At 39.3% G+C, this 14,448-nt stretch overlaps 1 protein-coding gene across 1 annotated transcript in view; it reads left to right on the top strand.

Annotated features, from left to right (window-relative positions):
* Window positions 1-14,448, top strand: part of COL1A2 (collagen type I alpha 2 chain) — a 36,591-nt gene that overhangs the window by 15,292 nt on the left and 6,851 nt on the right. Inside the window, exons 20-41 of the mRNA XM_069462556.1 lie at window positions 160-213; window positions 337-444; window positions 811-864; window positions 969-1,067; window positions 1,997-2,050; window positions 2,516-2,614; window positions 3,005-3,058; window positions 3,616-3,669; window positions 3,822-3,875; window positions 4,138-4,191; window positions 5,152-5,196; window positions 6,376-6,474; window positions 7,698-7,805; window positions 8,484-8,537; window positions 9,501-9,554; window positions 10,270-10,323; window positions 10,428-10,481; window positions 10,578-10,685; window positions 11,133-11,186; window positions 12,030-12,083; window positions 13,067-13,228; window positions 14,101-14,208. Of these exons, the coding sequence (XP_069318657.1) occupies window positions 160-213; window positions 337-444; window positions 811-864; window positions 969-1,067; window positions 1,997-2,050; window positions 2,516-2,614; window positions 3,005-3,058; window positions 3,616-3,669; window positions 3,822-3,875; window positions 4,138-4,191; window positions 5,152-5,196; window positions 6,376-6,474; window positions 7,698-7,805; window positions 8,484-8,537; window positions 9,501-9,554; window positions 10,270-10,323; window positions 10,428-10,481; window positions 10,578-10,685; window positions 11,133-11,186; window positions 12,030-12,083; window positions 13,067-13,228; window positions 14,101-14,208 (1,638 nt within the window). The remainder of the gene's footprint in view (window positions 1-159; window positions 214-336; window positions 445-810; window positions 865-968; window positions 1,068-1,996; window positions 2,051-2,515; window positions 2,615-3,004; window positions 3,059-3,615; window positions 3,670-3,821; window positions 3,876-4,137; window positions 4,192-5,151; window positions 5,197-6,375; window positions 6,475-7,697; window positions 7,806-8,483; window positions 8,538-9,500; window positions 9,555-10,269; window positions 10,324-10,427; window positions 10,482-10,577; window positions 10,686-11,132; window positions 11,187-12,029; window positions 12,084-13,066; window positions 13,229-14,100; window positions 14,209-14,448) is intronic.

The following is a 14,448-nucleotide window of genomic DNA, read 5'->3' as shown; positions in this document are numbered from 1 at the left end:
AGAACATTCCTCCGCAGGCCATTTAAATATGAACTGGGCACATTCTTAGAGAACACAAGCTTCCTTTTACCTGGACCCATAAATATTCCAAGGGATTTGTCTGCGATAGAGTTTTGGGAAATGTTTGTCATTTGACCACTGTTTTGTTTTGGGTCCTAGGGTGAGCCCGGTCCAGCCGGCTCCAAAGGAGAGACTGGTAACAAGGGTGAGCCTGTAAGTAGCTCTGTCATCACAGTTTTATGGAATTAATTATCTTTTCAATCCAGTTTCTCTAGCTGGATATAATATAAAAATTATGTTTCTACTCCCCCTTATTTTGTTCCTTTCATTAAACAGGGCTCTGCTGGGCCCCAAGGTCCTCCCGGTCCCAGTGGTGAAGAAGGAAAGAGAGGCTCCACTGGTGAACCTGGATCTGCTGGCCCCGCAGGACCTCCTGGGCTGAGAGTAGGTTCCAAATGCTCCTGCCACCGAGACATACCAGAGGCAGATTATGACACCCCTTGACTGGGAATTGGTCAAAATTACTAAGTGTGTTTTCTAGATGAAAAAAGCATCTGCTTTCCATCTGCTTTATTTTATTAAATCAGTGACTTTCAATTTGGTATGTTATAAAATTGCTCTGGAAACAGTGTTGACCTACTTTTGCACGATGCTTATCCTCATATTCCTTTGGGGTTTGGGGCGATGTTTTGGCTTGGTTTGGGTCTGGATCTCCCCCTCAGGAGGATCAGGCCTTGTCTTAATAAACTCTGCCTTATCAGATGCAAAGGTTTTCTCTAATTCCCTTCTGTTTCCTGTACTTTCTTGCAGGGTGGTCCTGGTTCTCGAGGTCTTCCTGGAGCTGATGGCAGAGCTGGCGTCATGGTAAGTTGTCCATCACTCACTTCCTGGGAGGGAACTTAATGCCTCTGGTGGTGGGCATGTCATTAACTTGAGCAATCTTCTCCCTCACCCCTTCTTTTTAATAGGGCCCTGCTGGTAGCCGTGGTCCCAGTGGTCCTGCAGGAGTCCGAGGCCCCAGTGGAGATTCTGGTCGTCCTGGGGAGCCTGGTCTCATGGGACCCCGAGTAAGTTTCAGATGGGTTCTGAGCAAGTCACATCTGGCACTTTCTCCTTCTTTAAAGGGTTGGTTAATATGGAAGATAACAATAAAAACATCAAAAATAAATTTGTTAGTAGACTTGCTGACAGTTCCCTTTTTAATTTAACTATCAAAGCTCAGAAGATATTTTAATGTATTTAATTAGTTCATAAATTTCCTATTTGTTACTTGATACAATGGCTATGGGGTTTTTGGAAGAAGAGATCTGTTTTAATATATCCAAATTAAGTTGGTTCTCCTATCAACATGAATCTTTTATCTTAATTTGTGAGTTTTATATAAGATGTTCATGAAATATATTAGGACTATATATTATTAGTTTATTAGATTCATAAGTGAAATCATCTTTCCAGCAATCACAAAGTGCTATAATGTATTCAGCATCACACTAGCTATGGAGAAATAACCTTTAGATCTGTAGACACTGTAATCCATAGTAATAGAGTAATTTTTTTTGCCTCCATTATCTCTTATGGGTGAATATCAACTGTAATTGTACTATAAACAAGGAATAGGGACACAAAATATAGCAATAAAAAAAATCCACTTTGGAAATTGCTTACTAACAGTATTAGTTTTTCTATTATGAGGTAAATAATGTGGTACGTTTTACCCATATACCATGCTGCTTAACAGTTTCTTCAGATATCTGTAAATGGATCGGTTGCACTAAAATTCAATAAAAAGAAAGGCACAAAACATAGAAAGAAGAAAAATTTCAGAGCTCTTTTCACACCTCCTAGCTAGTGGCTAATATCGCTAATGATTTACCCTAGGCAGCAAACAAAAAGTGTGGGGTCAGGAGAGGAGTGCTTTTGTGAGATTTCAATTAATTTGAGCCTGGAGTACGTGAGATAAAGTGCCAATATAAAAGCATCCTCGTTTGTCTTATAGGGTCTTCCTGGTTCCCCTGGAAATGTTGGCCCAGCTGGTAAAGAAGGTCCTGTAGTAAGTATCGCTCATTTTCCATTATATTCTGAAGGATAGTTATTGCACCCCTATCAAGTCTATTTTGTGGCTTATTTATACATGAATACGTTGAAAATAAATATCAGACACATACATCATCTGGGAACGCAAAGTAATAGATTGTAATTATGGAGTCCAAATGAATGCAGCACTGAAAGCAGAGCGGGGAAAAGAAAAACGTGGCAGGGAAAATTGAAGCAGGTGACCAGGGTATGGAAAGAGGGGGGAAAGGGGGAAATTGCACACATAAGAAATTGAATTGGCTGTGTGTGTACTGACATCCTATTTAGAAAGGGAAAATGGATTCGTAATTTATTGACGCTTTGTACAAGAAGCTCTGTGCATTCAGGAAAGTACTCTGTTTCATCCCGTGGCAGCACCATAAGCTTGAGGTTGCAAGAACGTGTGGATGTGCAGTAAACTTTAAATAAATTCTGATTCCAGGGCCTCCCTGGTATCGACGGCAGGCCTGGCCCAATTGGCCCAGCTGGAGCAAGAGGAGAGCCTGGCAACATCGGATTCCCTGGACCCAAAGGCCCCACTGTAAGAATCACCATAACTTTCTCTCCATCAGCAGCACTTTTTTTGCCACATTTTACCAAAACTCTAGTATTTCCTGCTTACCAATCCCATCCACCTCAAGGGGTTTCCTTTCAACACAGGAAAACTGTAGGCCGTGTACCACGTTCAGAGTTTACCGCCAGTGTATCCTTGCACACCTGCTGAAAGCCATCTCCCCAGCCCCACACCTGTGCAGACGCACATGCACTTTATTGCACGGGGAGCTGCGTGGTGATGGATCATGCCTTAGATAACAAAATCGCCAAAGAACACAAAAGCAAGCTAGAAAATAACATTTCAAAATCGACATGATTCGTTTGACATTAAATGTGTAAGGTTGTTGTTTTGTCTTGTTTTTAATTTTTATTATAGGGTGATCCTGGCAAAAGTGGTGATAAAGGTCATGCCGGTCTTGCTGGTGCTCGGGTAGGTGCTAACTTTTGTACAGACCCATTCACGTAGTATTCGCCTGAGAAACACACATTCCTAGAGGCCATCTGATTATCATTCTGTCACTTTCTTTCCAAGATGACATCCTCAAGCATCCTTATACCATCATAGTCTTTTTTTTTAAACCAAACTTATAAGATAGTGAGCTATAACAAATCAGAATATACGTTAAGTCAAAAATACTTATAGAAACATTTGGTTTTCATTTTATTCATCTTGTGATTAGAAGGGTGTGGATCTGTAGTAGCATTCTCTGGCCTTTATAAATTGCCTTTCTTCCATGGACTTCTCTTGAGCCATATCAAAAGTTAGTAGATTCTATGTGACTAGTACACACAAGAAAAGAAAAAGCAAAAAAAAAAAAAAAAAAAAAGTTTTAGTAGGCAGTATTTGGGTTTGGCAGGAACTCACAATGAGTTTAATTCATGCTAAAATGACAAACTGGTTTTGAGGAAGTAATGCATAAGGCTTTGAGGCATCTTAAACTGTCTGGCTTGCAGGTAACCGTCAGCTTTTCTGTTGAACATTTTTAGGGTGCTCCAGGTCCTGACGGAAACAATGGTGCTCAGGGACCCCCCGGACCACAAGTGAGTGTTTCTCTCACTCTTATGCTTTTCTGCACCAGAATGTACCTAGTCCTTCAAAACAACCACATTCCCTTTTCAGTCCAAAAGTTCTATAGCTAGATAGCAATGGTGGCACGCATTGCTATTTATGCTATCTTTCCTGTCATTTTTAGGGTGTGCAAGGTGGAAAAGGTGAACAGGGTCCTGCTGGTCCTCCAGGCTTCCAGGTGAGTCAGCTAAAACATACTGCCTTTGGTCAGACCATCCAAGTGTAAATCATCCTATCGCTCTCCCCCACCACACTGAATATGATTTCAGAATTGAACCAAAGAAGGGTGCATTTTTTTCAAAACAAACTTTTGTGTAATGCTCCAATAACATAAAATCGTGCTCTTATTGACAGCTGCTAATCCCTAGTCCCAAAACCAATTATTAGCAAATCTCCCAAACAAAGCCATAAGTTTGAGAGTTGTATTTCTTTTCATTTAGGGTCTTCCTGGCCCCTCAGGTCCAGCTGGTGAACTTGGCAAACCAGGAGAAAGGGTGAGTAAAACAAGTGATAGTAAAGTCACCTCGACTTGCAAATTTCCCCCTATTTCATACCCTACTGCAGTGCAATTATAACATGCAAAAGGAAATTTCCATTTCGTATATTAACAGTAGTGTTTTACATGTGTTGGTGCTGATGGAGAGAATGAGTCGAGTTACTTTAGTTCAACTTACTTGGTTTTATGGATTTAATGAAACATTGCATTATGGAAATAAAATCTATCAATGAATATTTCATTTAATAGCCTTACTTTTTTTATTGTTCCTGGTAATGTTAGAATACAAATTATTTCCTTCCCCATAGTGAAGAAGTAAATGCACTGATTTTCCATCAAACTAGATCCTGAAAAATTGCTTTTAATGTTTTTCTTGGCATTCAGACATGACACTGCTATCCACAATCAGGGCATGAGTTCTGAGTCATTTTCTCTGTAATTGTGATGAATGTGCCTCAATTTAGTTACATTCTGTGGCCTGGTCTCCTTTGTCGATAGTGGGGCACATTAAGGAGACAGCTGGTCAGTAATAAAAGAGATACACTTGGGTGTACAATTAACTAGGTAATGTACAGAATATGATAATTTTTATTAAGAAGACATTCTGTTATATGGCTAAAAATAGGCAGTGTCTGATATTGTTCATGTTTATTTATGATATTATCAAAAGAGATACTCTGTTTTATCACTTTTTTAAAAGCAATAAGGTAAATAATGGGAAATAATTATTTTGTACCAGGCTCTGCAATATATAACATCTTTGATATCAATAGAATTCTCTTTTTTATCTTTACACACTAAAAGTTCTGTTGTTTTTATTATCCTGTGTACTTACACACTTGTGTGTTAGAGCCAGCTTTATTTCACTCTTTCAAAATCTTTCATGTATCTTAATCACAAGTGAATTTAGAGATCACACATAAATTTCATGCTTCATTGATTCTCATGTTTTGTCTAGGGTATCCCTGGCGAATTTGGTCTCCCTGGTCCTGCTGGTGTAAGAGTAAGTGTTACTTAATTAACTTTCATAAACTCTGGCAGTTTATTTTTAAAAGAAGTAGTGCTTTCTCCCTAAAGCCACTGATGACCTTGCAACAAGTTCCTGACACTCTTCTATAGTAAATGTAATCTGTAGAGAGTGTTAGATTTCTAAATTGATAGTAGACTTTTTTGTTCAGTTACTCATGTTTCCTATTCAATACAACATGGATATATGAAACAGAAATGAATTAATATATATATTATAGTCAGCGATTTAGATAGACAAGTATGATATATGTATGACAGTGGTTTGACTTGAGCCAAGGAGAAGTAGTTTCTTCCTAAGATCTAAAGTCAATTTTTGCAACGTATATTGATGTTCAAAGTCTAAAGCTTAACTCATGAGTCTAATCTTATAAAGAAAAATAAATAAATAGACTTAGTTTGTCCATGGGTATTAGCATAACTGGAATGATTAGTTTGCCCCTACAGTTTCTCATTATGTTGCTAGTTACCATATATCTAGGATGCCCAAAAAAAGTTAGTGTCAAAAAATTACCGTAGCATACAACAAGGTCTTTTGAAACAGTTACAATATAAACCTATGTAATAAATGTTCTGGGCCATAGAATGCTGCATTATAGTGATATTTAGATGTAAATTGGGAGATATTTATATAGGTAGACAAAGATATATATAGATACACACATGCACAAATACACACATATACATATATATCCTCTTAAATATTATAACGGTTACATCATTATTGCATGAGATTATAAACAGGGAGCATAGATATAAGGATATCTAATCTTATCTACAGCTGGCATTTAACTAAAATGACAATCGTTTCCTTTGAATACTATACATAATTGGCATAATTATTTTACCTATAAATCTATCACAGAAAAGACAAAAAAAGGAAATGAATTCCAAAGGTTGACTATTATACTCTAGAAGTAACAAATTTTGGACTTCTGGTTACAGAGCATTAGAGCCAAATGAGACTTTAGAGATTTTCCCCTCCCATCCCTTCATTTTACTAGTGAAGAAATTAGAAACAAAAGAAATTTTAATTTTCTAATAAATGGCAGAACCCGGGTTCAAAAGCTAAACAGCTGTGTGAACTCTGGTATGTAAAACAGTATCTCTGAAAGTAACGAATGGTGCAACGCTTCTTCTAATCACTTTTTTACAGGGGGAACGTGGTCCCCCAGGGGAGAGTGGTGCTGCCGGTCCAACTGGTCCTATTGGAAGCCGAGGTCCTTCTGGACCCCCAGGACCTGATGGCAACAAGGTAAAATTGTATGTTCTATGTATTGCTGGTTTGGCCTAGTCTGCCCTAGAATAAGTAGACCTTTATAATAGAAGAAGAACTGCTTTTCAGATTTTTATTTATATTTAGTTCTGTGATGATTTCCCTCTCAGTAAATAGCAATCTGATTCCAGTGGGCCTGAATTATTCAAAACAAACAAACAATGACAAAAAAAAAAAAACTGTAGGAGAAATTTCAGTGTTCCACAAACATAAATGAATTAGTATGGGTTTCCCCCCTCTTCTTATCACATGGTTTATGCTTTTGTTTTAATCTAAAAACATCATACACATTGGATGTTATTTTTAGAGAATAAACTTTTACCTTCTCAACATCTCACCTCATAGAATAAAATTACACAAAGTGGTCTAACTTGTAATAATGAGAGAATTTATGATGATGAAAATTAACTGATCATTATATTCACCCCCAAAATATGTCTGAAAACTTGTGTTCCAAAACAGAATCTGTGGTTTAGATTTTAAAATAGATGGAATTACATATTTCTGAAAAACAAATTAACCACAAGAAAAAGAAAGCAACTCATATTAGTTCTAATTCTTAACTTTAAGGGGAAAAAATGTAAAGATTAGTTACAAAAAGCTGTTGTATGTGGAAGGATATTACTGGAACAACAACAACAACAAAAAAAGCAAGGTAAGAGGGAGAGAGAAAATAAGAAAGAACATATGGTTCCGTGTGGTAGCACTTTCAAAGGGTCTATTTATCTTAGAAGCTAGTCATCAGGTTTTAAGTATGTGAAATTGTAGGGTTTTATATAAAAGTGGAAGTTATAGTCTCCACTCTTAAGGAGATTAGAACACAAACAGCTCCCCAATTGACAAAATCTCTTTCTACATTTCCTGTCTAGACTAAAAGACTTATCCTTGAACAATGTCTGTGGACAAACATTATTCACTATCTGCTTCCCATTGTCCTACCCTCTTCTTCATGTCTGCCTTCCTCAAGAGGATTGGAGTAGGTTATTGAGGAATCACTGCCACCCACTCCCACTACCCTTGTCTCCGTGTCATTAATAGCTTCTGTCTCTGTTACATTCTCCTCCTTTCAGTAGCCTTTGTGTCTCTAAGCAGGAAAGAATGCCATCCATATAAACATTTAGACTGAAATTTTTCAAGAGTTTGATTCTGTATTTTCTTCTTTCTCCACTGAAATAATTGATTTCCCATGTGCTTGATTCAAGGGTGAACCCGGTGTGGTGGGTGCTCCAGGCACTGCTGGTGCATCTGGTCCTGGTGGACTCCCAGGAGAGAGGGGTGCTGCTGGCATACCTGGAGGCAAGGGAGAAAAGGTACCCTCCTTGTGCTGGACCTTAATACATATTGTTGATGAAATCTAGCAAAGAAGGCCGTACACGAATGCCCGGTTTCTTACAATTCTTGGCAGGTGGTCCGGTAGCATTTCGCTATCTATCTATACACATTTCCCTCTGCCACCTAGCACCTACGCATTTCTAAACTCACTAATCTGGCAAAATTCCTTGCTACCATGGAATTTCACACAAACAGATGGTGTTGAGTAATACATGAGGCTCATTTTAATGCCACTAAAAATAATGCCTCATCCTGCCCTAATTAATGGGAAGAAGCTATATTGAACAGCTGTCAACCGTGCTGCCGCATTAGTTATGCCGTAAGAGTGATCAGGCACTGAAGCCCATTGTGATGTTGCCTTTTAATTCTGTCCACGTGAATTTGTACCTTGCCCGATTATGCTTCAGGATGGCGTATGAAATTAGAAAAGAATGGTTAACAATAATCTGCAAAGGGTCTTGAATCATTTTTTCTTATTGTTTTCCTTGATTAATATCTTACAGAAAGGTAGGGAATCAAGACGTCACTAAAAGTTTCAAATGACTGAAGGTAGCATAGCATCTTCTGCAAAAAAACAAAACAAAAAAACTTCATATGAATTTTGATTCAAAAATTTCATCAGAAAACCAAAAGTTGCTCTTGCTTTATGCTTTCAGGGTGAACCAGGTCTCAGAGGGGAAGTTGGTAACACTGGCAGAGATGGTGCTCGTGTGAGTAGAGTTTTGTATGTTTCTTTGTACATTGATTTTTTGTACTTTTACATTTTGCTTAATTGGAACTGAGTTTTCCAAAATAAAACCAAAAAAAAAAAAAAAAAAAAAAAGATTCAAGATTACTAAGATACTGTTTCATTCCTTCCTGGATCTATGACTAATAATACCATTTACCATGTTCCAAAAGAAAAATTCAACAGGATTTAACCTCTTTGAAAATCATATCCTGAATTTTCTACTTTCCCCCAGTGTTAACTACACCAACCACAAACTACAGACCAAAATCTCTAGGTTTAACAGAACATTAAACAATTATTTTAAGTGATAATGGGGCTTTAAAAAAACAAAAACACCAATTTTCTTAAATTTTATGAAGCCAGAACCTCTAACAAGGTCCTATAGTTATTCAAACGTATGCTTTAGAAATTCATCACTCAAAGAGCAGCCCCAAAGAGTAGCTGTTAATGCCAGGAAGATGCCAAAGATAATCCCATAACGGTATAATTACCCTACCTAGGGAGTTGGCATCAGGGCTCTTCCAGGCCATAGTCGGCCTTGGCTCTTTTCTCACCTCTCCCTCAGAGCTGATAACTCACTGTAGCACATTTGTCATAATCCTTCCTTTGAATCACACAGTTCTACCAGTTCCCAACAAGGCTACTCATTTGCTCCTCTCCAGGGAATCTTACAAGAGCAGAGAGTTCAGATCTCCCAAATTTCCAACCTGCCCTTAAGCTACACATTTCCATAACCTATATTACTGGGGTACCCTCCTCCTGAGAGTGGCTTCTAATAATCCTGATAATTAGAACTACAATGCATCAGAGGCTTTCCTGGTGCCCAACCAGAGTGTGCAGAAAGTGTTCAGTCACTGTATGAGCACAGCAAAGAGGAGTGACAAGGTTCACTTTTGATGGTATGGCACGCTATTAATAAGACATGTTTCCTTTTTGGTACTAGGGTCCTCCTGGTGCTGTAGGTGCCCCTGGTCCCGCTGGAGCCACAGGTGACCGGGTAAGCATGCCTTTTCACTGACTTGTAACTCTCTGAGCCAATAGCAGTATCTAAAACTTCCTGCCTGCCCTAGTCCCAAAGAGCCCCAGCAATTCATTTTTTGTGGCTTGGTATAAAGCCCACTTATTTAAAAACCTAGCTGTTTGTGATAGGGTAGCAGGAAACAAATGCTATGTGTTTAAAATTTTCTTTCCCTTCCTATAGATGTGCCACCTATCTGATCTAGACTCTAATCCTTGCCATTTGTTTTAAAGCCTTTCCCTGTTGCCCATTAACAATATCCTTATGCACTGAGCCTTCTCAAAGCCTTCAGTTGTAGAAAATCAATAAAACACATAGCGTACCCATTTCACATTGAACGGTCCACTTAAAATAGATCTTATTTATTGTATCGCAAAGATTGCAGCAAATAGATCAGCCCTATGTCCATCTAAAAATTAAAATGTCCTCCTTCTGGTATTGTGGGCACTGATTTATAGTGTTTTTGCAAGTGTACAACCAATACCACTTCAACCCCCAAAATGAATACGGCATTAAGTAGAGTAAGAATCCACTTCATTGTACTCCGGAAGATGTACATTAGTCATCTCTTCCAAGGCAACTGCAAACTCTGACAATAGCCCACTGTCTACCACTGTTCTCTCTCCCTCCTCCTTCTTTGAGCATCTTATGTGAGGCACATTATTAACAGACTCATTTTTGGTCCCTATTCTAGGGTGAAGCTGGTGCTGCTGGTCCTGCTGGTCCTGCTGGTCCTCGGGGTATCCCTGTAAGTGGAAACCTGGCTCATTTAGGATACTTCTACTTCTCAACCTTTAGACATCAATGAAACTAGGATTGCTGAAACATTTTTAAATCCCTTCTCCCACCTAGGGTGAACGTGGTGAGGTTGGTCCTGCTGGCCCCAACGGCTTTGCTGGTCCTGCTGTGAGTATCACGTAATGAAGGTTAATCTGGAAACATTGCAAGATGGGGAGGAGAGTGGGTCGGGATACCAGAGCTATAACTGTGCCTTTCCAACAGGGTGCTGCTGGTCAAGCTGGTGCTAAAGGAGAGAGAGGAGCCAAAGGGCCAAAAGGCGAAAATGGTGGCGTTGGTGCCGCAGGCCCCGCTGGACCTGCTGGCCCCTCTGTAAGTTGAATTCACAGATGGTCAACACAGCTTGTGTAGTTACCCATAAGACCTCATCATCCAACATACAGCAGTCCATTGCCTACCATACACTGGGGATTTACCAGACTGCAAATGATAAAAAAAAAATAAGAAGAATTAACTTTACATAGTGCTTTACAATTTATAAAAGTTTCGTAAATATTGCCTTATTTTAATTCTTCCATAACCCATAAAGGTGATAATACTGAAGAAAGAACATGAATTTTTTTTTTGTTTATTTGTTTTCATTTTGCATAAATGCTTCAAATTCTGGGTGAAGGAACACTGATTTTATATGACATAATCATTTTTTTCATTTTTTGGAATTTTCTTCTAATAGATATGGGCATGATCCCTTTGAAGAAAAGAGTAACACTTATAAGAGTTTGTTTTGTGGTTTGACCTCACTTTTTTGTTTGCGTTTAGGGTCCAAATGGTCCCCCTGGTCCTGCTGGAGGTCGTGGTGACGGAGGCCCCCCTGTGAGTATTTACAATGGACTCTGATCACTTCTCTTTCTCCACAACCTGTTAGGGACAACTTGAAAGTTTTGACAAATTTGGACTGTTGTGAGGAGACTCTAGGGATTCAAACTCATTCTATTCAGAGCAATTCTGATATTGATGTTAGCTTTCACCCAGCTGGAACTCAGTGTAGTATATATATTTTTCTACCTCCTCGCTTGAGGTAATACCCAGGTCAACCCCAAGCAGTTTAATTGTGAAGTGGGGAAAATATTTCTTTGGTGCCCTTTATTCCTTTGTTGACGTCCCCCTTCTTCTGACTGACTGAATCCTTTCCCTTTGTGTCCAGGACTATCACACCGACTCTCTAGAGACCCAGAGCTTTCCAGGAAGGAGCCGCACTGACTCCTTCTCTCAGTAGGCAGTGCTTCATGCTCTGGGTCACCTGTTGTAGCTTCCTCTCTCAACAACGTTACTTATTCAGTGGTCACTTCGTTAGCACCCAGCCCGGTGGTTAAGATGGTTATTAATGTATACACATTACTGTGTAACAATGACACAGTGTCTTATCTTCTTGCCCTTATACCCATCAGATAATATGTTAGCATTTCAAAAAAGATCATCAAAATCTTAATGCAAAATATGGGCACTGCCACTAGCATGCGAGTAAGCAAGATGTGTGGGGAAGGAAGGCCTTCAGGGTCCTGGTTAAATTACACGGTATAGGAAGCTGCCTATTACCCACTCCTTGGTCCATCCCTGGTTACATGTACTGAGGATTTGCCGAAGGAGAAATTCCCGTCTTATCCAAATTCCAGGAGTTGGTGTTGACTGTGAAATTTTAATGTGCTTGGTTTTTAGGGTGTTACTGGTTTCCCTGGTGCTGCTGGACGGACTGGTCCCCCTGGACCCGCTGTAAGTACATCACTGCAAACATGCATCTTCATTTACTTTAGCCAAAAGTCCTAGCCTCTGGTAGGAAACTGGTAAGAAACTCTTCGGGAAAATACATCACTAATATTTGCTATTACTTTCCTGGTCTGAAATCAGTTTTTCTGAATCATTAAGGCCAAACCATCACAAATTACATTTTATAATATCAATTTAAGAGGCTTTTATTCATGCAAACATCATTCCCTGTTCAGGGGCATAGTGTCTTTGTAAAAAAATAAAAAACAGAACAGTTTTAGTCACATATCAGATATTTCTATATCTAATTACCCTTTGTGGCTAACATTCTGCCTCCATTCTTAAGGTATAATTGTTCCTGAATTTAAAGGTAGTTTGGCCTCTAATTTAATTCCAATTCAGACTCTCTTGTCAAGACTCAAGAGAATTTAATTAATTACCAAGGATTAAGTCTTCAGGTTAAGGTTTCGGGGAAAAAAAATAGCAAAGATGTTGATTTCTTGGAATCCTTTTACAGGTTCATAACAGAAAACTCTTCATTCTCTGTAGGCATTTAATTAAACCTAGCTAAGAGCATATGTGATTCCTCAATTATCAACAAAATGCCAGTATTGGCTTTCCTCAGAAAGAAATGGGCAGAGTCCTCCAAAACTCCAAGTCTCACTCATTTACAATGAACTAACAATTTTGCATAGCTCCGGTGCCAATATACCAGGGTATTGGTGGCACAACATTGCTTTTCCTCCCAGAAATTTGCCATAGACACTTTCTCAGTTATTTTCTGTGTTGCAGCCCTGAGAGAAGGAAGACAGGAGTTGCTTCTTTCTAAAAGAAAGAATGTTAAAAAGTCTAAACATTTCCCCAAAATGGCCAGGATATTATTTTGTTGCATCGCACTGTTTGCATCTTACTACCTGGAATCTCTGCTGCTCTCTTCCGGGTTCTTTATGACTAACAGAAAGTAAATGACCTTGCACATTTGCTCACAGGGTATTACTGGCCCTCCTGGTCCCCCTGGTGCTGCTGGTAAAGAAGGGATTCGTGGTCCTCGTGGTGACCAAGGTCCAGTTGGCCGAACTGGAGAAACAGGTGCATCTGGCCCCCCTGGCTTTGCTGGTGAGAAAGGTCCCTCCGGAGAGTCTGGTACTGCTGTAAGTGAATTCAAACTCCTCTTTCTTAATACTTTGTGTTGAATTAAAGCAAAGCCCCTATACAAATCTTCAAATGGCACATACCTGGTGATGAGTATTGCAAGAAATCTGCCCGGCATGCACTGAAGCGCCTTGGCTTGTGCAGATGCTCAGAAAGTCCATCACAGAGGTGGCAATACATGAGGGAACTCGTTTTATCACAGCAGCCCTTTAAGCCATTGAGGGCACCTTACTAGTATCAGGATTAGAACAGCATCCCATTGCTGTGGCCATCCTACTATAAATTAGTCAACCTCAGTGAGCTACCATTTCCGTAAACATGCATTGTCCAGTGTCAGTGCTACTCTGAAAGTTGCCTTAATTGCTTCAGAGGCCAAGATCAAAATTTGCTTCCCTTTGATATATTGATTTCCTTTCTTTGGATATATCCCCAGCAGTGAAATTGCTTGATTATATGGTAGCTCTATTTTCTAGACTTTTTTTTTTTTTTTGAGAAACCTCCATTCTATGTGCAACTATCATGTAGCCCTAACCATTAAAAATTTAAAAATTTTTAAAATTGCATCCTTACATAGGTTCTATAAAAATTCTATTTTATCCCCACCCCCAGTGGCTTTATTAACCTCAACCACATATTTTTAAATGTTGTTGTACCTTTGGTCTCAAGGAGGAACCAGGTACCAAAAAAGTATATATGCCAAGATGTAAACTCATTATCATCACTAGAGAAAAGATGCCCAAGGATATGTCCTACGATTAGGAGGCCACTAGCCTTTTTCCAAGCTGAGGGCAACTCACTCTCACAATCCCCAAGCCAGCCTGTGTTATCCCAGAGTCTCCCAGTAATACTCGGTATTTTTCCTCTTGTGTAGGGACCTCCCGGCACTCCAGGTCCTCAGGGCCTTCTCGGTGCTCCTGGTATTCTGGGTCTCCCTGGCTCTAGAGGTGAACGTGGTCTACCAGGTGTTGCTGGTTCTGTGGTGAGTGTTTGACACCATTCTGATTCCCATTAACATAATAAAAGATTTAAAAAGCTGCCACTTCCAGTGTGACAGATTGATCACTGAATAACTCCACTTAACATTTTTATTCATGGCATTTTCTTTATACAGATCACGTCACTTATCTAAGAAGCTTTAATACCACCTTACTTAGACACACACTGTAAAGACACAGCTTAACATTATGCAGAATGATTTTTGTTCTTTCTACGCGCTTAA

Source organism: Eulemur rufifrons, chromosome 29 (assembly GCF_041146395.1).
Source record: "Eulemur rufifrons isolate Redbay chromosome 29, OSU_ERuf_1, whole genome shotgun sequence".
Classification (NCBI taxonomy): Eukaryota; Metazoa; Chordata; class Mammalia; order Primates; family Lemuridae; genus Eulemur; species Eulemur rufifrons.
The sequence above is the reverse complement of the archived record's forward strand: the minus strand, read 5'-3'. Positions and strand labels throughout refer to the sequence as shown.